Genomic DNA, 24,690 nt, shown 5'->3' with positions numbered 1-24,690 from the left:
GAAATCAAATACGTTAAATGGCAACAAATATGAATATCATTGAATCTAGTTCAGCAAACAGAGACGTCTTCAATCTGGATTTAAATGAGATAAGTGAGTATGAGGGAGAGATCCACATGCATTTGGTATTAGTGATCTGTTTTGAATAATAATTTTAAATTAGCAATCAATCAAATGCAGCTGTCACATTGGGGCTTGTTAGTCATGGCTGAGAAGAACCCTTTTAAAGATGACCATATTACAAAGTAGATGAACATGTAATGGCATTTGTAATCAACTTTCCATAATAAAAGCATGACGCATCCTCCTGAAGAGCATCTAGTTGTGTAGGTCTGCAGTTATTCACCCAACCAGCTACTTGTGATATTAATATTATGAACTTTGGTTTCCTGTGTGCAATGGAAGAACCCGTACTCTATATTGTCACTGAAAGTATAATTTAGATTATCGGCTCTTTATTTCTCCTCCACGTCGGTTCAAACTCACAACACACTGAACAGGTTTGAAAAATAAGAGCCTTTATTGTCTCAGGTGGTATTTACAGGTGCTGTCTTGATACATCTGAAAATGTAAAAACATGTGAACACGTCTCAGAGAAAAGCATAAACCAATCACCAAATTAACTGCCAACATTTGGATATGTAAAAAGATGAATATCCTTGTTTTAAAAGTACAAAGAGCTTCAGCATCCAGTGAGTAAACATGTGCCCCGCGAAAATATTAAAATGAACAGCAAATATATTTCTAGCATTACTCAATATTACAAAAATCACAGAATAATATCAAAACTTGATTTAACACAAAGAATAAAATAATACATTAGAAAACGCACAATATGAAAACCGGAGGTTGCAAATGAAATAGAGAAGATGCGGATGTTTGTGTGCATGATGTCATAAAAGAGTGAACGTGGAAAACATTCATCAATAAAGGTCTGCAGTCCACTCCAGGGGGAGGAGCCTCAATAAGGGTCTGTAGTCCACTCCAGGGGGAGGAGCCTCAATTAGGGTCTGCAGTCCACTCCAGGGGGAGGAGCCTCAATAAGGGTCTGTAGTCCACTCCAGGGGGAGGAGCCTCAATTAGGGTCTGTAGTCCACTCCAGGGGGAGGAGCCTCAATTAGGGTCTGCAGTCCACTCCAGGGAGAGGAGCCTCAATTAGGGTCTGCAGTCCACTCCAGGGGGAGGAGCTTCAATAAAGGTCTGCAGTCCACTCCAGGGGGAGGAGCTTCAATAAAGGTCTGCAGTCCACTCCAGGGGGAGGAGCTTCAATAAAGGTCTGCAGTCCACTCCAGGGGGAGGAGCTTCAATAAAGGTCTGCAGTCCACTCCAGGGGGAGGAGCCTCAATAAAGGTATGCAGTCCACTCCAGGGGGAGGAGCTTCAATAAAGGTCTGCAGTCCACTCCAGGGGGAGGAGCTTCAATAAAGGTCTGCAGTCCACTCCAGGGGGAGGAGCCTCAATAAAGGTATGCAGTCCACTCCAGGGGGAGGAGCCTCAATAAAGGTCTGCAGTCCACTCCAGGGGGAGGAGCCTTCTGCTCAGTGGACTGATGGCGGTTAAGTGATTTCTTTTGGAGTAATAACTTACATAAATGTTTAACTGCTTAGAAGAAGAAAACAAACCAGAATGAGCAGCTGATCAAACTGATTCAGAACTATATGTTATCAATATGGTCGGCGCCGATAAACGGAGATTATTGACAATACATCTGGTTTCTGATACAATAAGCTTTCCATAAATAATAAAAAGAACCTTGAATTCTAATCATATTCTTTTACAGCGATATACAAACAACATAAAAGGTCATAAATATAGGGCAGACCCCGACATTCAGGGTTCTATAAACGATGATAAAAGTACAGTCAGTCGTGGTGCGAAGAACATTCTAATAAAGGTGGCTTCATCCTGCAGGTGGAGGTCGGCATGGCGACGGTCACCTGCTGCTGCAACAACAGGACACGAGTGGTGGAAGAAGACTGGATATGGAGAAGTCTGATCCAGATCCAGATCAACCTCTGGATCTGGATCAGAACACTTGGAGACAGAAGTCTGATCCAGACTCTTCAGATCCTCATACTGGATCTGTTCATACACCATTCTGGTCTAAACTCTGTCAAAGGGGTCGGCTGAGACGTGCCTCAGGAGTTATGACGAGTACACAAATACGCTGTTCTGACTGAAGTAGTTATGTACAAATACTGGTTGTCATGTTTACACGATGCAACGATGTAAACAACATTTTATTCCAATGTGAGGAGGAGAGATACGCACCTCAGTATGAGTAATGACTGCCGAGTGGTTTCTAGAAAACACGTATTGAGGAGTTACGTTCCTCCAAGATGCCGACAAGCTTCTAGTTTTCTGAATAAAAGAGGGGACAAACAAACAAACAAACAAACAAACAAACAAACAATAACCGTTTGAGGTAAATACTGAAAATATGATTTAAAGTCTGAATGCAGAACAAAGAGCAACGAGGAGGAACAGGAAGTCAAGTCTTATCCCATAAAACGACGTCCAGGAGATGAATGACGGCAGGCACTTGAATGTGTGTGTGAGTGTGTGTGTGTGTGTGTGTAAGAGTGTGTGTGTGTGTGTGTGAGTGTGTGTGTGTGTGAGAGAGTGTGTGTGTGTGTGAGTGAGTGAGAGGAAAGTGGTGGATAGTCACAAGAGACTGATAGTCCTTGAAGTTTCTTGGAAGCTGCCTCGTCCTCTTCAGGATTCCATCTCATCTCCATCGAAGGACGGCGCCTCAAAGCTGAGAACCTCCTCGTAGGTCAACCCTGAAGAACAAGAACTCATGATGAGAACCTCCTCGTAGGTCAACCCTGAAGAACAAGAACTCATGATGAGAACCTCCTCGTAGGTCAACAGGGTCCACAACGTGCCCACTTACTCTTCCATTCCTCGATCTCCAGCTCACGGCTCTCGAAGCTCTGGTCGTAGGGCTCCGCCTCGGGCTCGTCGTCCGGGTCGTGGTACTGGGCGAAGTACGGGTGGGCCAGAGCCTCCGACGCCGTGATCCGCTTGTCTGTGTCCAGCACCAGCATCTTCTCCAGCAGGTCCACCGCTGGAACAGGAGACCAGTGGTGAGCACGAGGCATCTGATGTCATAATTACTGGAGGTCAAACCGTGATCACGTTGCTGTGCCTTTGTGAGGCCACTAGAGGGAGCCCCTGAGCCAGGAGTCCTCCAGGACCAGGCCTTTGTGAGGCCACTAGAGGGAGCCCCTGAGCCAGGAGTCCTCCAGGAGCAGGACTTTGTGAGGCCACTAGAGGGAGCCCCTGAGCCAGGAGTCCTCCAGGACCAGGCCTTTGTGAGGCCACTAGAGGGAGCCCCTGAGCCAGGAGTCCTCCAGGAGCAGGACTTTGTGAGGCCACTAGAGGGAGCCCCTGAGCCAGGAGTCCTCCAGGAGCAGGACTTTGTGAGGCCACTAGAGGGAGCCCCTGAGCCAGGAGTCCTCCAGGAGCAGGACTTTGTGAGGCCACTAGAGGGAGCCCCTGAGCCAGGAGTCCTCCAGGAGCAGGACTTTGTGAGGCCACTAGAGGGAGCCCCTGAGCCAGGAGTCCTCCAGGAGCAGGACTTTGTGAGGCCACTAGAGGGAGCCCCTGAGCCAGGAGTCCTCCAGGAGCAGGACTTTGTGAGGCCACTAGAGGGAGCCCCTGAGCCAGGAGTCCTCCAGGACCAGGCCTTTGTGAGGCCACTAGAGGGAGCCCCTGAGCCAGGAGTCCTCCAGCAGCAGGACTTTGTGAGGCCACTAGAGGCAGCCCCTGAGCCAGGAGTCCTCCAGCAGCAGGACTTTGTGAGGCCACTAGAGGGAGCCCCTGAGCCAGGAGTCCTCCAGGAGCAGGACTTTGTGAGGCCACTAGAGGGAGCCCCTGAGCCAGGAGTCCTCCAGGAGCAGGACTTTGTGAGGCCACTAGAGGGAGCCCCTGAGCCAGGAGTCCTCCAGGAGCAGGACTTTGTGAGGCCACTAGAGGGAGCCCCTGAGCCAGGAGTCCTCCAGGAGCAGGACTTTGTGAGGCCACTAGAGGGAGCCCCTGAGCCAGGAGTCCTCCAGGACCAGGCCTTTGTGAGGCCACTAGAGGGAGCCCCTGAGCCAGGAGTCCTCCAGCAGCAGGACTTTGTGAGGCCACTAGAGGCAGCCCCTGAGCCAGGAGTCCTCCAGCAGCAGGACTTTGTGAGGCCACTAGAGGGAGCCCCTGAGCCAGGAGTCCTCCAGCAGCAGGACTTTGTGAGGCCACTAGAGGGAGCCCCTGAGCCAGATGGTGGGAGGGAACTCACCGAGAGGGTTGGCCCCAATAAACACATCAGCAAAGTTCCTCTTGGGCATCTGGGGCAGGGAGTTGATGTAGTTCCTCGCCTGTGAGGAACCATGAACACACTCCGTCACGCTACAGCAAAAATACACATTATTCTCTTTCCCTCCTCCAGAGGTCATAACCCCGTTATTAAAGATGCTCCAGATCAATAAATCCCTCCACAGACCACTTGTCTCACCTCATGGCTGGGCATCCTGCTGATCAGGGAGGAGGGGGGCGTCCCCGTCAGGCGCATTATCTGCTGCAGCTGGTTTATATCTACGGCTTCTGAGTCAAGGGGCATTATGACATGAACACACACACACACACACACACACACAGTGTGTGTGTTTGAACCGCTGTGGTGTTACCAGAGGAAATACACAGTATACAAAGTGTTGTTGTTGTTGTTATTATTATGACCCATCTACGACCTGAAGGATACGGTCTGTGCCCGGGAAGAGCGTCTGTCCAGTCAGTAGTTCCGCCATGATGCAGCCCACCGACCAGATGTCCACTGTCACGTGACATCACATGACATGTCACATGACAGGAAGAGACATCAGTGACTTTCATCTCCTAAAGCAGCAGAGCTCATACAGCGATGTCACAACCACCACGAGGGCCTTTCACTCATCTTAAGATATTATATACTCCATTCATCTATTATATACTCCATTCATCTATGATATACTCCATTCATGTATTATATACTCCATTCATCTATTATATACTCCATTCATCTATGATATACTCCATTCATCTATTATATACTCCATTCATCTATGATATACTCCATTCATGTATTATATACTCCATTCATCTATGATATACTCCATTCATGTATTATATACTCCATTCATCTATGATATTCCTGGCGTAGTGTTGTCGTTGTTAAGATTCTATATCTGGTTTTGTTACATATAATTTTTTCTGCTGTGAAACCTCTAAAAAGTTGAAGTAAAAAATGTTTCATTTGAATTTGCTCAACATAAAACTAAAGCCGTTATAATATTATATTCTAAAACAGGAACCCTAGCACTTTATTTTCATATCTGTGAACCTTTATAGCAACGGCACAAAGCCGAGCGGCTGCTTTGCCGCGTCGCCCCTGAACGTCACGCTGATGTCACCAGAACATTGAAGCCTGGCCCGATCAAGTCTTACGTAATAACGCTGCCCAGGTGACGCTACAGAGGAACAGAGCTGCATCTATTTATAGAATATCTTTTGGTCTAATGGAATGACAGGAAGCGTTTCCTTGTCTCATTGCACATCCAACAGGAAGTGGCGGTCTGCACCTGTCATGTTGTAGTGCATCCAGTTGAGCATGATCTCCGGGGCGCGGTACCACCGCGTGGCCACGTAGCCCGTCATCTCGTCATCCGTGTGCCGCGCCAGCCCGAAGTCCAGGATCTGAGGAGTCACAGGGATTTCATGAACACACACACACACACACACACACACACACACACACACACACACACACACACACACACACACACACACACACACACACACACACACACACACACACACACACACACACACACACACACACACACACACACACACACACACACACACACACACACACACACACACACACACACACACACACACACACACACACACACACACACACACACACACACACACACACACACACACACACACACACACACACACACACACACACACACACACACACACACACACCTTGAGCTCACAGTCTTCGTTCACGGCCAGGTTACTGGGCTTCAAGTCCTGAAGAAAAACAGGGACACAAAGAAAAAGTCAAGACTGGAACCAGAAGAACTGGAGGAGGGTCCTGGTCCTGTGGACTAAGCACCGTGCAGCTGATGTGGGCCTCATTGTTTGATCAGGACGCATTAGAGGATCAACTCACTCGGTGGATGATGTCTGCAGAGTGGATGTACTGTGGGGAAGAAAGAAGAGGTTCAACTGATGTGAGATGTTCCACAATGTGACAACAGGATCTACAATGAGCTGCGTCATTGTCCACACAGACCTTCAGGCCTCGGAGGATCTGGTAGATGAGGAACTGGACGTGGTCATCCGTCAGCTTTTGGCACTTCACGATGTTGTTGAGGTCTGCCCCCATGAGGTGGGTCACCAGGTACCTGTGGACCACACGGCCATGACAGGTGGTCCTGGTCTTCAGTGATCATCATTATAGTTCATCATTCTACTAACATGTCCATATTACACACACAAAAGGTGCACATCTCAGCTAGTCTCCATGGTAACAGCTGTGTGTGTGAATGAGGAGAACTGAAGACACACTTACACGTCATTGAACTCCTCCAGACTCGTTGCTGGTGTGAACACATCCAACAGGCCGATCACCTGCAGGCAGACAGAGGTCAAAGGTCAGAAAACAGATTCATTATTTATATATATATATATATATATATATATATATATATACATATATATACATATATATATATATATATATATATATATATAGTATATATATATATATATAAATAAATAAATGTGTGTCATATTGGACTACATTTAACTGCTTCTTCAAACAAAGCCAATTAATTTGTATTAATTTATCAATGTGATGACTGCTTTGGACTCCAGATAACCACGTCTGTGACGACATGACATCATGTGACCACGTCTGTGACGACATGACATCATGTGACCACGTCTGTGACGACATGACATCATGTGACCACGTCTGTGACGACATGACATCATGTGACCACGTCTGTGACGACATGACATCATGTGACCACGTCTGTGACGACATGACATCATGTGACCACGTCTGTGACGACATGACATCATGTGACCACGTCTGTGACGACATGACATCATGTGACCACGTCTGTGACGACATGACATCATGTGACCACGTCTGTGACGACATGACATCATGTGACCACGTCTGTGACGACATGACATCATGTGACCACGTCTGTGACGACATGACATCATGTGACCACGTCTGTGACGACATGACATCATGTGACCACGTCTGATAGCGCCAGATGATTACGAGCACAAAAACACACTTGTTTTTCAGTTTGAACTGAGCAGAAGAGAGAAAGAGGACAAAGACAGGATGCATACTAGAGGATCATCGTGTGTGTGTGTGTGTGTGTGTGTGTGTGTACAGTACATGTCTATGCACACTGGCAGAGCCCTCTGGAGGGAGACTGAGGAGGAGAGGTACTGTAATAGCACAGGAGCAGTCCGCCCACACAGGGCTCACAGCTACAGCTGATTGGTAGAGCCACAGCCATCAGCTGATTGGTCCGCACAGGGTTTCCAAACTCAAAACCCAGGGAGTCTCCTGGCAACAGAGCCCAGCACAGAATCCCTCTTTGATGATTTAATGCAACAATCTTTATGATGCAACGCGCGCCTTAATGATCTCAATGTGACCTCTTCAATAACACAGCGAGACATAATCCCAATAAACCCATGGAGATGAAGGGGATATGTTACCAGTAGTACCAGTGAGACACCATTTCCCAAACTGCTTCACAAGAGAGCTCAAGCGTTACGCACACGCACACGCACACACACACACACACACACACACGCACACGCCTTACGTTCTCGTGCTTCATGTGTTTGAGCAGTCGCAGCTCTCGGTAGGTTCTCTTGGCGTGGATGATGGACTGGAACGGTCTGGACAACTTCTTCACCGCTATCTTCAGGCCCGTCTTCACGTCATACACCGAGCTAGAGGAGGAGGTGAAACCTGTACTTAGTAAACAGAGTAGACCAACACACACACACACACGCACACAAAATGGTCTAAGCATACAGCGTCCAATTAGTCTGCAATAAATGGAAGTGCAATAAGAGATGACCATAAAAACGTGGGCTGGCACGTGTGTACTTCAGTGGCTGTGGGGAATGTCAGGACGTGTGGAGGCTTTCACCACATAACACACACACGATGATGTCTTCATTACATTAACCACTGCATTCGTTTATGAATACAATCAGAGTCTCGACATGTGGCTTCATGTCGTGTTACAGGAAACGTGTTGTGGGACGTCGTGTTGTGTCGTGTTACGACACGTCGTGTTACAGGAAGACATGCGCTGCCTTTCATCCAGGATCTTATACGTTATATGATGAGCATTTGGACTTTAACACATGATCATCATCATCATCATCATCATCATATCAGAAGCATGTACATCACACGTTTAAAACCAGCACTACGGGGAGAAAATATACCCAAAACATCCGCGCACAAATTAATGATGAACCGTAAGATTAATAAAAAAGACGCGCCATCGGATCTCACGATGAAGATGCACCTTCATCTTCACCAGTGAGCTGGACATCACCTGTTCCACTCTGTGCTGTAAACTGGGTTTCAATACGCACCTTTTATCAATGTACACATGGCAAGCATTATGATTTATTAATCTGGCTCCTTTTAGAAGAGCCATGATGACCTTGGTGAGAGCACGATAACGGTGTTTACACAGCAGGAGCAATAACGTCAGTATTTACAGCTTTAACTTAATTTGCTCTGCAAACAGTGCGACTGATGAACGATACTTGATAATAAGCGTGTCTCTTTTTGCATCTCAGCAGCCGTCTGCATGCCGAGATGTTGTGATCCATAACTCTTCTTCTACTCGTGACATCACAGAAGCATTCAGTGATTCATCATTTAAATTGCTGTTTTAAAGTTTGTTCAGCCACGCGTGTGCCACAAACGCACCACGGGTTGCACCGCCGGCTTCATCACTGGGCTGAGCAACACATCGATGTCCCATGGCTTCGTGACACCAGACCAAACACAAGCTTAGCTTCTGGATATCGTAATATGGCACCAGTGTAATAAGCCTTTGTTCATGGACGTGACAGTTATGACATCATCAAAACCCAAAAATATTGTATTGTTGTCCATGGTTCATTACCCTGCACTGAGCTAACGGTTAGCAATTAATTGTATATGCATACATGTCCCGTGAGCGTGCATGTTGTAATGATTGTATATGCATACATGTCCCGTGAGCGTGCATGTTGTAATGATTGTATATGCATACATGTCCCGTGAGCGTGCATGTTGTAATGATTGTATATGCATACATGTCCCGTGAGCGTGCATGTTGTAATGATTGTATATGCAATCTGACGCTCAGCAAGCAGAACAAAGGTCAGATCAGATCATCATTTACAACCCCACGCTTTCAATGAGTTAAAGCTGGGAAGAATCCTGGAGGAACATGGCAGCAAAGACCGGTCCAGCTGAAAGACGCCATACTGGAGGTTAAGACCCATTCAAGGGTTCAGTGGACCCCATGGCCTGCTTCAGTGGACCCCATGGCCTGCTTCAGTGGACCCCATGGCCTGCTTCAGTGGACCCCATGGCCTGCTTCAGTGGACCCCATGGCCTGCTTCAGTGGACCCCATGGTCAGCTTCAAATGAACATTCACGGATGTTTTTCCTTTAATTGTTCTAATAATATTCCATTTAAAATATTCTCAAAAAAGAAAGAAAAACAATCAAACTACAATTAGAACTTATGACAAAGATATGAAGGACTAGTAACAACTAGTAGTCAGAGGGTCTGACCTCAGGGCATTCAGGTTTGATCTCTACGAGTGTGAGAATATAGACATATATGTACATATGTGATAAATAATACTACACATGTTCAAACCATCCCTTCAACCAGCACTAATAACTAATAAATGCACATGATCCCTTCAACAGCTGAAGATGTGGAAGTTAAAATGACAGTCCGACCTCATCCATGACTTTATAATGAGTAAATGACGTCACGGCCTAACCTCGTGACTGAGTCATGGGTGGACCACAGCGGGAAGAGGATGACATCATTCTAGAGTCATCGTGGAAAGGCTCCTGTAGAAAGCTCTCACTGTGCACGAGGGGGCCTACTTTCTGAAAACCACGTGACCTTCTGGTACTCTGCAGGCTGCATCCAACTAGAAAATGCATAATGCATGCGATGTGCGGATGTGTGAGGCGGCAGGTTGCGCGTGCAGGACCGCCGTGCTCGTGTGGTGGAGGCGCCCGTCGGGCTGTGACCCCTCACAGGAGAGGGTCTGCATGTGGACCGCTGGGGGTCTGGTGCGAGCTGATCCCGGAGCGGTCTGGGGAGCACACACAATGTGCTCACAACAAACCCGCCGAAGGAACGCGAACAACCCCGAGGCGCGCACGAAGTCTCCTCGGTCGTAACAGCCCAAGTAAACAACCCCCCCCCCCCCCCCCCCCCCCCCTCCTCCCCACGGCTCCCCCCCCCCCTCCTCCCCACGGCTCCCCTTCACAGGTTGACAAGCCGCCCGCGGGGAGCTCCCTCCGGCGGGCCTCTGTGGGTGGAGGGAGTCGGTTGTGCAACCGCGCCGTGTGCTCTCGGTCCTGCAACAACTGCTTACCAGACGGATCCGTACGCCCCGGAGCCCACCGGGGACAGGTTCTGGTACCGCTCCGGCACCTCCCACACGGTCTTGTTGAGCTCCTGCCGGTAGAAAGTGGGTCTCTCCTGCGACATTCCTGCGGATTGAAGCCGCGCAGCGACCGACCGAGAGCTCTCCACCGCGTGCGGCACGACGCGCAGTGCCGCTGCTCCGCTGAGCCGGGGTCCCCGATCACGCGCGACCTCCTGCGCACAGATTCGGTGCAGTTGTGCACTAAAAGCCCCGCAACCTCCTCTTCGCGTGCGTCGGGGCGCTTGGAGCCGACTTCCTCTCCACAACGCGCTCGGGTCAGGAAGCAGCCTGCACGAGCTCTGGCTGAACGTTCTCTCTCTCGCTTTACAGGGCGCGCGCGGAAACGTGACCGCGCACGTCCCTTCCTCAGTGAACGCTCCCGTCAACAAAGATTCTTTCTCGCGAGAAGTGGGTCGACTCGAGGAGCAAACCAGGGGATGCCCCGACCCGCTCACCGTTTTATTTGAGATATAATGACGTCATGTAATCATGACTGAACATTGCAGCATTATCATATAGAATTTATAATTATGATTGTTTTAAATACGGATCAACAACTAAGTCTCAAACCAAAATAAAACCATCTATAAATATAAAACATGGCACGACAGTAGTAACCACCAAACATAGCTGAATCAAGGTATGACTCTAAAACCACATCAAGCATGAAGGATCATAACACACAGGTGATAGCCGCAGGTGTACATATTATAGATTAAGTATAGCTTTGGTAAGGTGCTTACTGGGATACTAGAGCTCTAGTTTATATTGTGTCTATACACTGACATTTAAAGTTCAAAGCAGTGGAGTACAGAGTACAGGAAGTTAAACAATAAGCTCATAAAATGCAGCTGTCATACCCCCGAGGTTCATTGGGGGAGATGAGCAGACACTGCATACTTATACTGGTGGCTTCACTCACGGTTTGTTAGAAAATGACTTTAATTTACTGTCTGTTCACGAGAAGAATAACCTTTTTTTTTTTAAAAAGATGGCAAAACGTTGTATGGCCTCACATGGGACAACAATCATTGTTGGAGGCCAAATGGGGTTTGTTGTTTGGGGGAAGCAATGGGTGGACGGGGACATGTAGTTCCTTTGTTTGAGCACAGGGGGGCACATTCACTTCGGGAGGTGCCAGGTGATGGGAACAGGTGTGTTGATGGATGGGAAGCGCAGTAGTTTTGACCGAGCTCGTGTCAAGTCGGTAATGTTTTATCACGGAATAAAAGGTAAAGGATACACATCACGGAGTGCGCGTCTGGACGTGTTCTCCCACCTAGTGGCTCAAACCTTAAAGTCGGTTAAGGTTTGAGCTTCTACAATCATATTTTTGACTTTTGCATGCTGTGTTTGGTACATTATCATAAATAAATACTATATAGCCTTGTTCTGTGGGTGTTTCTCTGCTGCAGAAAGAGAGATGTCTAAGATGAGATGGTTTATTACAGCAAGACAACAGATTAACATGAAGTCAACGCTGCACAGAGATGCTTGAAGAACGACATTAATGACAGGAAGAATGGGCCCAATGTGAATCAATAACCAATAACACATAAAGCCCTCAGGGACTCGTGCAATACATTGAATGAGCAAAGAATGCTTAAAGAACACAAACACAGAAATTGTCTGAATAATGTTTACTCAAAATTGCATTGCATCCCCTTTCAGAACAATGTACTCCTTTCAAAAATTAAAATAAAGTGGCAGAATTAAACTCAAAATAACTATGTAATTAAGATGGAATAAGAAGCACCATCACTATTTGGCATTGCTTTTACATTATTTAAATGTTTAGGCAAGTCGGATGGATATCCAATCTTCACAAGTTATTCTTTATGCTCTACAGTAGAACTCTGACTACTGCATGTCTCATAATTCATGTTTGTGTGACATTTAAAACATGTTATAGTATTAGATGTCAGAGTAAATACTAAATACACATGTGAAACACGTGTATTTCAAACCTAAAGCAAAGCTTAAAGGAGCTATAGCCCACATTCATAAATACAGACACTGGTCCCACTTCCTGTTTGTATTGTAATCCGTCTGTGACACGACCCTCTGCTCTGCACCGTGCACTAGCCAGGACGAGCGTGCACGGGGAGCAGCGTTCATGACGTGCACGAGGCCACCTACCACCTCCGTGCGTGCTTGTGATGTCACAGGCGATCCCGGCCCAGACAAATAGCTCCTTTAAGGGATGCCAAACGGCCCTGTGGAGAAAAGGTTAAATATAGTGTACACAGGAACATCTCTATGTATTAGCTTTGTTTGGCTTCCCTACACCCTCGACGTTAGAGGTGATACAGAAGAAGAAGAAGAAGAAACAGCAAAGCTGGGCGCATGCAGAGTTCAGAATTTTCACTGAACCCTGGCAAATCTCTACCGGTCACATCTTTGTCCAAATATATACATTCCGGCTCATTGTAGGCTGTGTGCAGGTATGACGCACACACTGCTCCTCCATCTTCTGCATCCTTCAATGTAAATATGTATGGGGTTTGGATGGAGACAACAAAACAGTGTTACCCTAAAACAGAATGATACCATGTGACCCGACCGTCCAGAAGATTCTGGATGCCCTTAATGTCTGTAGAGCATACAAAATATCACGGGAGGAGTTTTGGACCCAATCGCCGGCTAGTCCTTCTCATAGCTCCACAGGGCCAGAGGGCTCTCATTGGTCCAGAGTCCGGTCCAGGGTCCGGTCCCGGGCGGATTATCATTTGAAGAAGACCACGTAGAACGCCATGAGCAAGCAGGAAACAGCCACGGCGATGTGCAGCCGCGTCCCGATCACCGCAGCTGAGAAGAGAGGTGGAGGATAACGAGTGAAGAACATCGCTGGTCAAAGAGCAAGAATAAAGCAAACCATGTGGACTAAACTACGTGCTATATGTTTTAAATGAAACACTGACAGAGTTATGGTTCTGACGTGGAGCTCTCAGGGTTTTTAACATGCGTTTACCTCGACACACATCTGCCTGTCTAACATTGGAGCTTCTTGCTTCTTTTAGCTTGGAGAGCGCAGGAGGAACCAACAACATGAACAACGGGTCGGCCATTACAGGATTCCAGTATCCCAGAAAGATGTCAAAGAGACTGTTGACATGTTTCCCCATTCCCCTTGTTAAAGGATGAGTTCTCAGGTGTTCTCACAGGGACTTGTTGTGTAGAAGTTACAGGTGTGTTGGAAACATCTACCTTTGTAGAAGACGCCCCACACTCCCTTCTTCTCCGACAGCAGCCAGCTGTTGAGGCGAGGCACCTTCTTGAGGTACGCACACGTGCAGACGAACAGCAGCCCAAAAGCCAGGATGCCATCCAAGGAGTACACTAAGGAAGATCATCATCATCATCATCATCATAACAACAACAACAACATCACAGGATGCCTCACCTGGGCCCTGTTTCTCGTACGTGGCTCAACTAAGTCGATCAAATGTCCTGTTAGCCAGCTTAAATTAACACGATGATTGACATCCCGGTTTCTCAAAGTCTGATCAAACCATCTTGTTAATTCTCGTTAATCAGGATAGTTGATCCAGACTTTAGTAATCAGGATAGTTGATCCAGACTTCAGTACTCAGGATAGTTGAACCAGACTTCAGTACTCAGGATAGTTGAACCAGACTTCAGTAATCAGGATAGTTGAACCAGACTTCAGTACTCAGGATAGTTGAACCAGACTTCAGTAATCAGGATAGTTGAACCAGACTTCAGTACTCAGGATAGTTGAACCAGACTTCAGTAATCAGGATAGTTGATCCAGACTTCAGTAATCAGGATAGTTGATCCAGACTTCAGTACTCAGGATAGTTGAACCAGACTTCAGTAATCAGGATAGTTGAACCAGACTTCAGTACTCAGGATAGTTGAACCAGACTTCAGTAATCAGGATAGTTGATCCAGACTTTAGTAATCAGGATAGTTGATCCAGACTTCAGTACTCAGGATAGTTGAACCAGACTTCAGTAATCAGGATAGTTGATCCAGACTTCAGTAATCAGGATAGTTGATCCAGACTTCAGTAATCAGGATAGTTGAACCAGACTTCAGTAATCAGGATAGTTGAACCAGACTTCAGTAATCAGGATAGTTGAACCAGACTTCAGTAATCAGGATAGTTGAATCAGACTTCAGTAATCAGGATAGTTGAACCAGACTTCAGTAATCAGGATAGTTGATCCAGACTTCAGTAATCAGGATAGTTGAACCAGACTTCAGTAATCAGGATAGTTGAACCAGACTTCAGTAATCAGGATAGTTGAACCAGACTTCAGTAATCAGGATAGTTGATCCAGACTTCAGTACTCAGGATAGTTGAACCAGACTTCAGTACTCAGGATAGTTGATCCAGACTTCAGGAATCAGGATAGTTGAACCAGACTTCAGTAATCAGGATAGTTGAACCAGACTTCAGTAATCAGGATAGTTGATCCAGACTTCAGTAATCAGGATAGTTGATCCAGACTTCAGTAATCAGGATAGTTGATCCAGACTTCAGTAATCAGGATAGTTGAACCAGACTTCAGTAATCAGGATAGTTGAACCAGACTTCAGTACTCAGGATAGTTGAACCAGACTTCAGTAATCAGGATAGTTGAACCAGACTTCAGTAATCAGGATAGTTGATCCAGACTTCAGTAATCAGGATAGTTGAACCAGACTTCAGTAATCAGGATACTGAAACATGATTTTCTAACAGGACAAAGTCAAATAAACTCAAAGAGCCTCTTTTTTCTCCGCTGAGGAGCAGGAGATGATCATGAACGTATTTGAGGAATTCCAGACCATAATCATGGAACATCTAACATGGCCACCGCTGTGAGGGCTAGACAAGAAGCATGGCAACACGTCAGACAAGTTAAGTGTAATGCTGCGTTCACATGAATATTCACAACGCTTTACTCGCGTCATTTTACTCGCCTGACTATTTGTGGTTTATTCATTCAATTCACTCTCGCTGGAGAGGGGGCGTGGCTTATCTCCATGGAAACAGTTATAACTTCCGCCATCCACAATGGAAGAAATAACCACTATTTCTGCTTTATACTTGTTGTGGAAATCCCACAAACGTCAGAACATCTAATACCCTCGTGTTTGGGTTCATAACATTAATATCATATATATATTTATGGCCAGACTATCCAGCTAGGCTGAATGAGCCTGCGCTGGAGCAGGTTCACATTGTTGGATGTGTTGCTATGGTGATTTTGCCAAACTTTCAAGGAACCGAAAACCCTGACTTGTGTAATCTCATCCGCAAAATGATCCCGCTAACCACGTTAGCCAGGTAGAGAAATAGGGCCCAGTCAGGTAGCTGAGTGCAAGTTGTATTCAGCTCAAAACAAAACCCTGATGTTGATGTTGTGTGTAAAACAACCATCTTTGATTCATCTAAAGTCCATCTGTGTTTGTTCCTGCTGCATTACGTCTGACAGTGTGAAGTTAATTCACACAATAACACAGAAACACACACTTGTTGTTGTTGTTGACTGTCCTGCAACTTTTACAATCTTCAACAAGAAAGAAGTCATATTTTAAGAAGGCATTTTCTTGCATTCATAAATGTTTTGACAACAGTGGTTTGCAGAAAGAATGAAAAACACAGATAAATCTGCAGTTGTTTACCCCGAAGAATAAGAGGCTAACAGGCTAACAGGCTAACAGGCTGACAGGCTGACAGGCTGACAGAGTAACAGGCTAACAGGCTGACAGAGTAACAGGCTGACAGGCTGAACAGGCTGACAGGCTGACAGGCTACGAGACTGACAGGCTGACAGGCTGACAGGCTACCAGGCTACCAGGCTGACAGGCTGACAGGCTGACAGAGTAACAGGCTAACAGGCTGAACAGGCTGACAGGCTAAGAGACTGACAGGCTGACAGGCTAAGAGACTGACAGGCTGACAGAGTAACAGACAAACAGGCTGACAGGCTAACAGGCTGACAGGCTGACAGGCTAACAGGCTGACAGGCTAACTGGCTAACTGGCTAACAGGCTGACAGGCTAACAGGCTGACAGGCTAACAGGCTGACAGGCTAACAGGCTAACAGGCTAACAGGCTGACAGGCTAACTGGCTGACAGGCTGACAGGCTACCAGGCTACCAGATAAACAGGCTACAAGGCTAGCAGGCCAACAGGCCAACAGGCCACGTCACACTGATCCAGGTCGCGTCCTCGCGCGCCGGCTGAACCCACACGTCCCCTTCTCGGTGAACAACACGACACACTTACCATTCGTCATATTCGCAGTTTGCTTTGAGACGACGTGGAAAGCCTGTTTCCTAAATCAGCAACCAGCCATGGAATAGAAAGTGGAGACGGTGGACTCGGGCGGTCATTTCCGGTTTCAGAGCTCCACCAGATCCTTTTCCGTTTCATGTCTCTAGCATTACTGCCACCTTCCGGGAGGTTTGAGTAACAGCAGCCCCGCAATGATAAACAATACAAAAGCGCACGTGTGTGCAGCCTATAAAGGCCATTGACAAGGAGGACGTTTACATTATGCAGATGTTTGGAGAATGCATTTTCAAAGAAGGGCCACGACTGGATGAATAGACCTTCTGCACATGAGCAGCAGAAAGGCTGAACTACTCTCTGTGACCCGATGCAGCACACTGGCCTACAGGAGAAGACTACCACAGCCTGGCTCTGCTGCTCTGAACCCAAGAGTGCTCTAAACAACAGCCCTAAACAACATGTGATGGCCCGTGTTTACTGTAAACAACAGCCCTAAACAACATGTGATGGCCCGTGTTTACTGTAAACAACAGCCCTAAACAACATGTGATGGCCCGTGTTTACTGTAAACAGCCCTAGGCCCGTGTTTACTGTAAACAACAGCCCTAAACAACATGTGATGGCCCGTGTTTACTGTAAACAACAGCCCTAAACAACATGTGATGGCCCGTGTTTACTGCCACACCTAGCATAGCATTGGCTACGCTATGCTAGCTGGGGATTGGGGTCCAGGCTTGTGATAGTGGGTTAGGGTTAACAACACTACTTTTTTTCTATTGTTCAATGCAAATACTTTTACAGTGTGTTATATATATAAAATTAAAATAAATAATAATTAAAATATATAATAAATACACAAATATTTATTTTATGGTCTAGTTTAGTGATGTTATAGTCCATATAAAGTATTGTTTTGTTAGTTGATTAATATTATTATTTTTCTATTTGTGGTATGTATTTATTATATTTGTATGCATTTTTTTTCTTACTATTATTCTATTACATTTTTTAAATATTTTATTGCGTAATATGTAATATATATATATATTAATTTAAATATCTAATCACGTAATTTATTTTATCAATGTATTTAATCAATTAAGTCAAAAGTCATGATAAACAATAATTATTGGAAAAGCTCTTTTTATTCTTTGAAAGTGATTTATTGACAAAAAATAATAATATTTAGAATATTATTACTGGGGCAGTTTTGCCCCATTTTATTTTAATTTTAATTAAGAAGTACAACAACAAACACATTTAAATATTATATTTTTATAATGCAAATACTTTTACAGTGTGTATTTATACACAAATATATATATATAATAAAAATAAATAATAAACACAAATATTTTTATATGGTCTGGTTTAGTGATGGTATAGTCCATTTAAAAGTATTGTTTTGTTAGTTGGTTAATATGATTATGTTTCTATTTGTTGTATGTAGTGTTTTTTTGTTATTATTCTATTACATTTTTTAAAATATTTTATTGCGTAATATATTTTATTCATATCTGGATTTATTCTAGTTTATCACCAACATTACATTTTACTAGATTATATGTGAACGCATCATGAGAACGTTATAATTTACCTTCAGTCAGCACTCATTTTTACTGAGCAGAGCAAGAACGCATCATAATGTAACTGAAGTGAACCTGAATGCATCATCATGTACCTGAAGGGAACCTGAACGCATCATAATGCAACTGAAGTGAACCTGAATGCATCATCATGTACCTGAAGTGAACCTGAATGCATCATCATGTAACTGAAGGGAACCTGAACGCATCATAATGTAACTGAAGGGAACCTGAACGCATCATAATGTAACTAAAGGCAACGTGAACGCATCATAATGTAACTGAAGTGAACCTGAATGCATCATCATGTAACTGAAGTGAACCTGAACGCATCATCATGTAACTGAAGGGAACCTGAACGCATCATCATGTAACTGAAGGGAACCGGAACGCATCATCATGTAACTGAAGTGAACCTGAACGCATCATCATGTAACTGAAGGGAACCTGAACGCATCATCATGTAACTGAAGTGAACCTGAACGCATCATCATGTAACTGAAGGGAACCTGAATGCATCATCATGTAACTGAAGGGAACCCGAACACATCATCATGTAACTGAAGGGAACATGAACACATCATCATGTAACTGAAGTGAACCTGAACGCATCATCATGTAACTGAAGGGAACCTGAACACATCATCATGTAACTGAAGGGAACCCAAACACATCATCATGTAACTGAAGGGAACCCAAACACATCATCATGTAACTGAAGGGAACCTGAACACATCATAATGTAACTGAAGGGAACCTAGTTTTATTTCCGATATATTGCTTTTTAATTTCTCATTTCACTTTAAAACTCATTTATTTAAATCTGCTGATCTAGTTCAGTATGTTTTTGTTTAGTTTCTTACCATCATCTCTCTTGTTTATATTGTTATTGCTTCTAGTGTTTGTTTTTACCATGTGAAGTGCTTTACAATTTAACATTTAAATGAAATGAATCCTGAAGTGTTTAGTTGAAGAGTTGATAAAGTTTAAGCTGAAAGGCGTTAAGATGTCAAGTTAAAGTAATACGTTGAAATATTTAGTTCCTGTTGTACAAGAGCTGAACATGTTGTAATGTAAGCAATTAAATCAGTTTCAGTAATTTGTGTTACTATTATTGTGTAAACATCTTTATTTTGTAACATTCAAGCCTCCCGCTTGCATCTCGTTGCATTAAAACACACCTGCAGTATTGTGCTCTGGAGTCTTGGACTGTGAACTGTGATGCTTCTTATGAGAAGGAAAACTAAACAGCCAAATGGTCTGCAGCAACAATTCCAGTGATCTTTGACTACGCTGAATTGAACTAAGTTATGTTTAAAGCTGGGGCCTCAAACACGGCAGGTAGTAATAAAAAAAGAAATCGTCCAGCTTCCTCTTCATGACTCTGATCAGAGCTGCATCTCGGTAGACGCGCTGGACCAGCAGGTCCTCTCTGGAGAACACCAGCAGGTCGCACCACTCCGTGCCCGTCACCATCATCTCCCCTTGGATGTGCCAGTAGTGCGAGTGGCTCCTCTTCGGCTGCAGGACTCCGTCCCGGCAGAACAGGAATTTGCACTCGACGAAGCTCCTGGACCCGATGCACTGGACGTGCACCGGCCCGAAGCCGGACATCTCCTTGGGGTGGTACACCAACCCGTCGGGCAGCGCCCCCAGCCACGAAGCACTGGGGTGTACCACGAAGTCGCAGGCGGACCAGTTGACACACAAGTGTTTACAGTATTCCCAGAGGGCCTCGGACTTCCTGTCCTCCTCCAGCTGGGCCGCCTGGCTGCAGGGGAACCCTGTCTGTATCTTGAAGAGCAGGTGCTCCGCATTGCTCCTTCCTGGTTTCAGCTTGCAGATGTCCCTGAAGCGGCCAGTCAGGCGCAGCCTCCTCAGCTCCTCCACTGCCTCCTTGCGTCCTCGTGTTGAGCGCTCCTGCATGCGTGCGGCCTCCCAGGAGATCTGCATGAGGTCCACATGCTCCTGCTCCTTAGCACTGAGGGTAGGGACGGCCGCCATGGGCTTCAGTCTGTGATGAGTCAGGGGAGCAGCGGTCGGGAAGGGGCGTCGTCATGAATCGTGTAATCCAGACCTGACAGGGGGCAACCTTCAGGGACTTGACCCAAAGCACAGTCCACCAATCCAACTTTCTCTGTGAGGCCCATTTTAGTTATCAGAGGCTTCTTGTCCTCTGGAACGTCGGGGCCGGAACGAACTGCTGGTGGGGCGCCATCCTGCACAGGTCCGCGTCATTAGCTATTTAATAAAGGAAAATATAATAATCTGAACTATATAAGTGTAGGCATCACCTTATCTTGGTAGTTCGAGCATGGTTTTCTGCAGGCACCACTTTGACTTCTTCCAACCTTACCGTTAAGCTCTCTGCAGACTTTTTATCAGGATTTTGAAGTTCCCGGCTGTCCTCGCTCCTGGACTCTGGGATATCTGGGATATCAGAGTCAGATTCACAATAGTTCTCATCTTCATCAGATGTGATGGTTCCTGGAGAGTTGGATTTGAGGTCGACCACTTTTATGTGGAATGAGTCGACAATGCGGGGCATGCTCGGGTCGTCTTCTTCATGTGGGTTTCTCTTCAGGTGGGTGATGAAGGCCCCCCGGTCTCCCCCCCCGGTTGCTGGTCTGATACCAAACTTATGTCATATTCAAACGGCTCTTCTTTGGGTTCTTTCGGCAGCGGCTCTGATATTTCCGGATCCACCTTAATAATGTTCAGCTCTTTGACGTCTGTGGTTGCTCCATCTATAGTGGGAGAAAGGAAGACACCAATACAAAGTATTTATACATCTCTTTGGTAAACGTTACATTGTTTAACGTTCGTTAACATTTACATTGTTTAACGTTACATTGTGTTAAGTGTTCAATTGTGTTTAGTGTTACATTGTTTAACGTTACATTGTGTTTAGCGTTACATTGTTTAACGTTACATTGTGTTTAACGTTACATTGTGTTTAGTGTTACATTGTTTAACGTTACATTGTGTTTAACGTTACATTGTTTAACGTTACATTGTGTTTAACGTTACATTGTGTTTAGTGTTACATTGTTTAACGTTACATTGTGTTTAACGTTACATTGTGTTTAGTGTTACATTGTGTTTAACGTTACATTGTGTTTAGTGTTACATTGTTTAACGTTACATTGTGTTTAACGTTACATTGTGTTTAACGTTACATTGTGTTTAACGTTACATTGTGTTTAACGTTACATTGTGTTTAGTGTTACATTGTGTTTAACGTTACATTGTGTTTAACGTTACATTGTGTTTAGTGTTACATTGTTTAACGTTACATTGTGTTTAACGTTACATTGTGTTTAGTGTTACATTGTTTAACGTTACATTGTGTTTAACGTTACATTGTGTTTAGTGTTACATTGTTTAACGTTACATTGTGTTTAACGTTACATTGTGTTTAACGTTACATTGTGTTTAACGTTACATTGTGTTTAACGTTACATTGTGTTTAGTGTTACATTGTTTAACGTTACATTGTGTTTAACGTTACATTGTGTTTAGTGTTACATTGTTTAACGTTACATTGTGTTTAACGTTACATTGTGTTTAGTGTTACATTGTGTTTAACGTTACATTGTGTTTAGTGTTACATTGTTTAACGTTACATTGTGTTTAACGTTACATTGTGTTTAACGTTACATTGTGTTTAACGTTACATTGTGTTTAGTGTTACATTGTGTTTAACGTTACATTGTGTTTAACGTTACATTGTGTTTAGTGTTACATTGTTTAACGTTACATTGTGTTTAACGTTACATTGTGTTTAGTGTTACATTGTTTAACGTTACATTGTGTTTAACGTTACATTGTGTTTAGTGTTACATTGTTTAACGTTACATTGTGTTTAACGTTACATTGTGTTTAACGTTACATTGTGTTTAACGTTACATTGTGTTTAACGTTACATTGTTTAACGTTACATTGTGTTTAACGTTACATTGTGTTTAGTGTTACATTGTGTTTAGCGTTACATTGTGTTTAGCGTTACATTGTTTAGCGTTACATTGTGTTTAACGTTACATTGTGTTTAGCGTTACATTGTTTAGTGTTACATTGTGTTTAACGTTACATTGTGTTTAGCGTTACATTGTGTTTAGCGTTACATTGTTTAACGTTACATTGTGTTTAACGTTACATTGTTTAACGTTACATTGTGTTTAACGTTACATTGTGTTTAACGTTACATTGTGTTTAGTGTTACATTGTTTAACGTTACATTGTGTTTAGCGTTACATTGTTTAGCGTTACATTGTGTTTAGCGTTACATTGTTTAGTGTTACATTGTGTTTAACGTTACATTGTGTTTAACGTTACATTGTTTAGCGTTACATTGTGTTTAGTGTTACATTGTGTTTAACGTTACATTGTGTTTAGCGTTACATTGTGTTTAGCGTTACATTGTGTTTAGCGTTACATTGTGTTTAACGTTACATTGTGTTTAGTGTTACATTGTGTTTAGTGTTACATTGTGTTTAGCGTTACATTGTGTTTAACGTTACATTGTGTTTAGTGTTACATTGTGTTTAGCGTTACATTGTGTTTAACGTTACATTGTGTTTAACGTTACATTGTGTTTAACGTTACATTGTTTAGTGTTACATTGTGTTTAGTGTTACATTGTGTTTAGCGTTACATTGTGTTTAACGTTACATTGTGTTTAGTGTTACATTATTTAACGTTACATTGTGTTTAACGTTACATTGTTTAACGTTACATTGTGTTTAACGTTACATTGTTTAACGTTACATTGTGTTTAACGTTACATTGTGTTTAGTGTTACATTGTGTTTAGCGTTACATTGTGTTTAGCGTTACATTGTTTAGTGTTACATTGTGTTTAACGTTACATTGTGTTTAGCGTTACATTGTGTTTAGCGTTACATTGTTTAGTGTTACATTGTGTTTAACGTTACATTGTGTTTAGCGTTACATTGTGTTTAGCGTTACATTGTTTAACGTTACATTGTGTTTAACGTTACATTGTTTAACGTTACATTGTGTTTAACGTTACATTGTGTTTAGTGTTACATTGTTTAACGTTACATTGTGTTTAGCGTTACATTGTTTAGCGTTACATTGTGTTTAGCGTTACATTGTTTAGTGTTACATTGTGTTTAACGTTACATTGTGTTTAGCGTTACATTGTTTAGCGTTACATTGTGTTTAACGTTACATTGTGTTTAACGTTACATTGTTTAGCGTTACATTGTGTTTAGCGTTACATTGTTTAGTGTTACATTGTGTTTAACGTTACATTGTGTTTAGCGTTACATTGTGTTTAGCGTTACATTGTTTAGCGTTACATTGTGTTTAACGTTACATTGTGTTTAACGTTACATTGTTGAACGTTACATGAGTCACACGTCACATGGTGTAGTGCGGCTCATGTCCACTAGTGCGGCTCATGTCCACTAGTCTGAGTGAGTGGACATGTGGAGGTGAACCAGCAGTGACGAACCTATCCTCAGTAAACGCATCTCGGGGTGCAGCGCCTCGCGCAGACGTTTGTTTTCCTCGGAGAACGCCTCCACCACGGCTTCCATCTCCCCAAAGATCTCCACGGCCACCGTAGTAAAGCGCTCAGTTAAGAGGCTCCGGAACTGCTGCAGCTTGGTGTGCGACATCTTTCACGACAACAACGACGTACGAGCAAAATATGTAACACTGTTTGCGTGTGACTTCCTCTCGTGCATGAAAGCGGACGACGCGCGCAGAAGCTCAAACAACAGAAATAAACCGGAACATAAAAAAAGGACTTCCGTTGGGAAACAAATCTTCTTCTTTCGGATTTAATAAACGTGAGGCATTCACTTAACCTAGTGACACGAGCGCCCTCCTCGTGACGTTCAGCAGATAATGTACAAGTTAATTAAATTAATTCATCATAGTTCCATTCCTTTTATGGCATAGCATATACTACTATATATATATATATATATATATATATATATATATTAAAACAATAATATATATAACGTTAAATATTTGTATGTTTCTGCTTCGCCCTCCCGCCCAGCAGGGGGCGCTCAGCACCCATGAGCGGGTTTGTCAAACGCCAATAA

At 44.1% G+C, this 24,690-nt stretch overlaps 3 protein-coding genes across 10 annotated transcripts; all 3 read right to left on the bottom strand.

Moving 5' to 3' along the window:
- Positions 1-497: 497 nt before the first annotated feature.
- On the bottom strand, positions 498-11,166 carry mapk14b (mitogen-activated protein kinase 14b). 5 transcript variants are annotated; one of them, XR_004609509.1, is made up of 13 exons: positions 10,719-11,129; positions 7,901-8,030; positions 6,613-6,671; positions 6,334-6,445; positions 6,211-6,240; positions 6,021-6,068; positions 5,603-5,717; positions 4,747-4,818; positions 4,501-4,580; positions 4,285-4,363; positions 2,896-3,069; positions 2,271-2,782; positions 498-1,942 (listed from the first exon to the last, which is right to left on the bottom strand). XR_004609509.1 is itself a non-coding variant. In XM_034533233.1 (12 exons), the coding sequence occupies exons 1-12, from the start codon at positions 10,832-10,834 to the stop codon at positions 2,715-2,717; spliced, it is 1,083 nt and encodes a 360-aa protein (XP_034389124.1). In that variant the 5' UTR covers positions 10,835-11,166; the 3' UTR covers positions 498-2,714. The 5 variants fall into 5 exon arrangements, 2 of the variants coding, with proteins under 2 accessions (XP_034389124.1, XP_034389123.1); XR_004609507.1 differs by having other exon boundaries at positions 2,271-2,827; positions 10,719-10,958; XR_004609508.1 differs by having other exon boundaries at positions 498-1,598; positions 2,271-2,827; positions 10,719-10,958.
- Positions 11,167-12,397: 1,231 nt separating this feature from the next.
- On the bottom strand, positions 12,398-17,143 carry tmem167b (transmembrane protein 167B). Its single transcript, XM_034533237.1, has 3 exons — positions 17,017-17,143; positions 13,980-14,111; positions 12,398-13,580 (listed from the first exon to the last, which is right to left on the bottom strand). Exons 1-3 carry the CDS (start codon positions 17,024-17,026, stop codon positions 13,498-13,500), a joined length of 225 nt encoding a protein of 74 aa, XP_034389128.1. The 5' UTR covers positions 17,027-17,143; the 3' UTR covers positions 12,398-13,497.
- A 2,587-nt stretch (positions 17,144-19,730) lies between these two features.
- On the bottom strand, positions 19,731-24,359 carry LOC117730838. Of its 4 annotated transcripts, none has more exons than XM_034532839.1 (3): positions 23,949-24,359; positions 20,903-21,355; positions 19,731-20,827 (listed from the first exon to the last, which is right to left on the bottom strand). In XM_034532839.1, the coding sequence occupies exon 3, from the start codon at positions 20,610-20,612 to the stop codon at positions 19,923-19,925; it is 690 nt and encodes a 229-aa protein (XP_034388730.1). In that variant the 5' UTR covers positions 20,613-20,827; positions 20,903-21,355; positions 23,949-24,359; the 3' UTR covers positions 19,731-19,922. The 4 variants fall into 4 exon arrangements, with proteins under 4 accessions (XP_034388730.1, XP_034388728.1, XP_034388731.1 ...); XM_034532837.1 differs by having other exon boundaries at positions 19,731-20,849; positions 20,965-21,355; XM_034532840.1 differs by having other exon boundaries at positions 20,965-21,355.
- Positions 24,360-24,690: the final 331 nt, after the last annotated feature.

The sequence above is a fragment of the Cyclopterus lumpus genome, chromosome 5 (assembly GCF_009769545.1).
Source record: "Cyclopterus lumpus isolate fCycLum1 chromosome 5, fCycLum1.pri, whole genome shotgun sequence".
NCBI lineage: Eukaryota > Metazoa > Chordata > Actinopteri > Perciformes > Cyclopteridae > Cyclopterus > Cyclopterus lumpus.
Note: the sequence above shows the minus strand (reverse complement) of the source record. Positions and strands in the feature narration are given on the sequence as shown.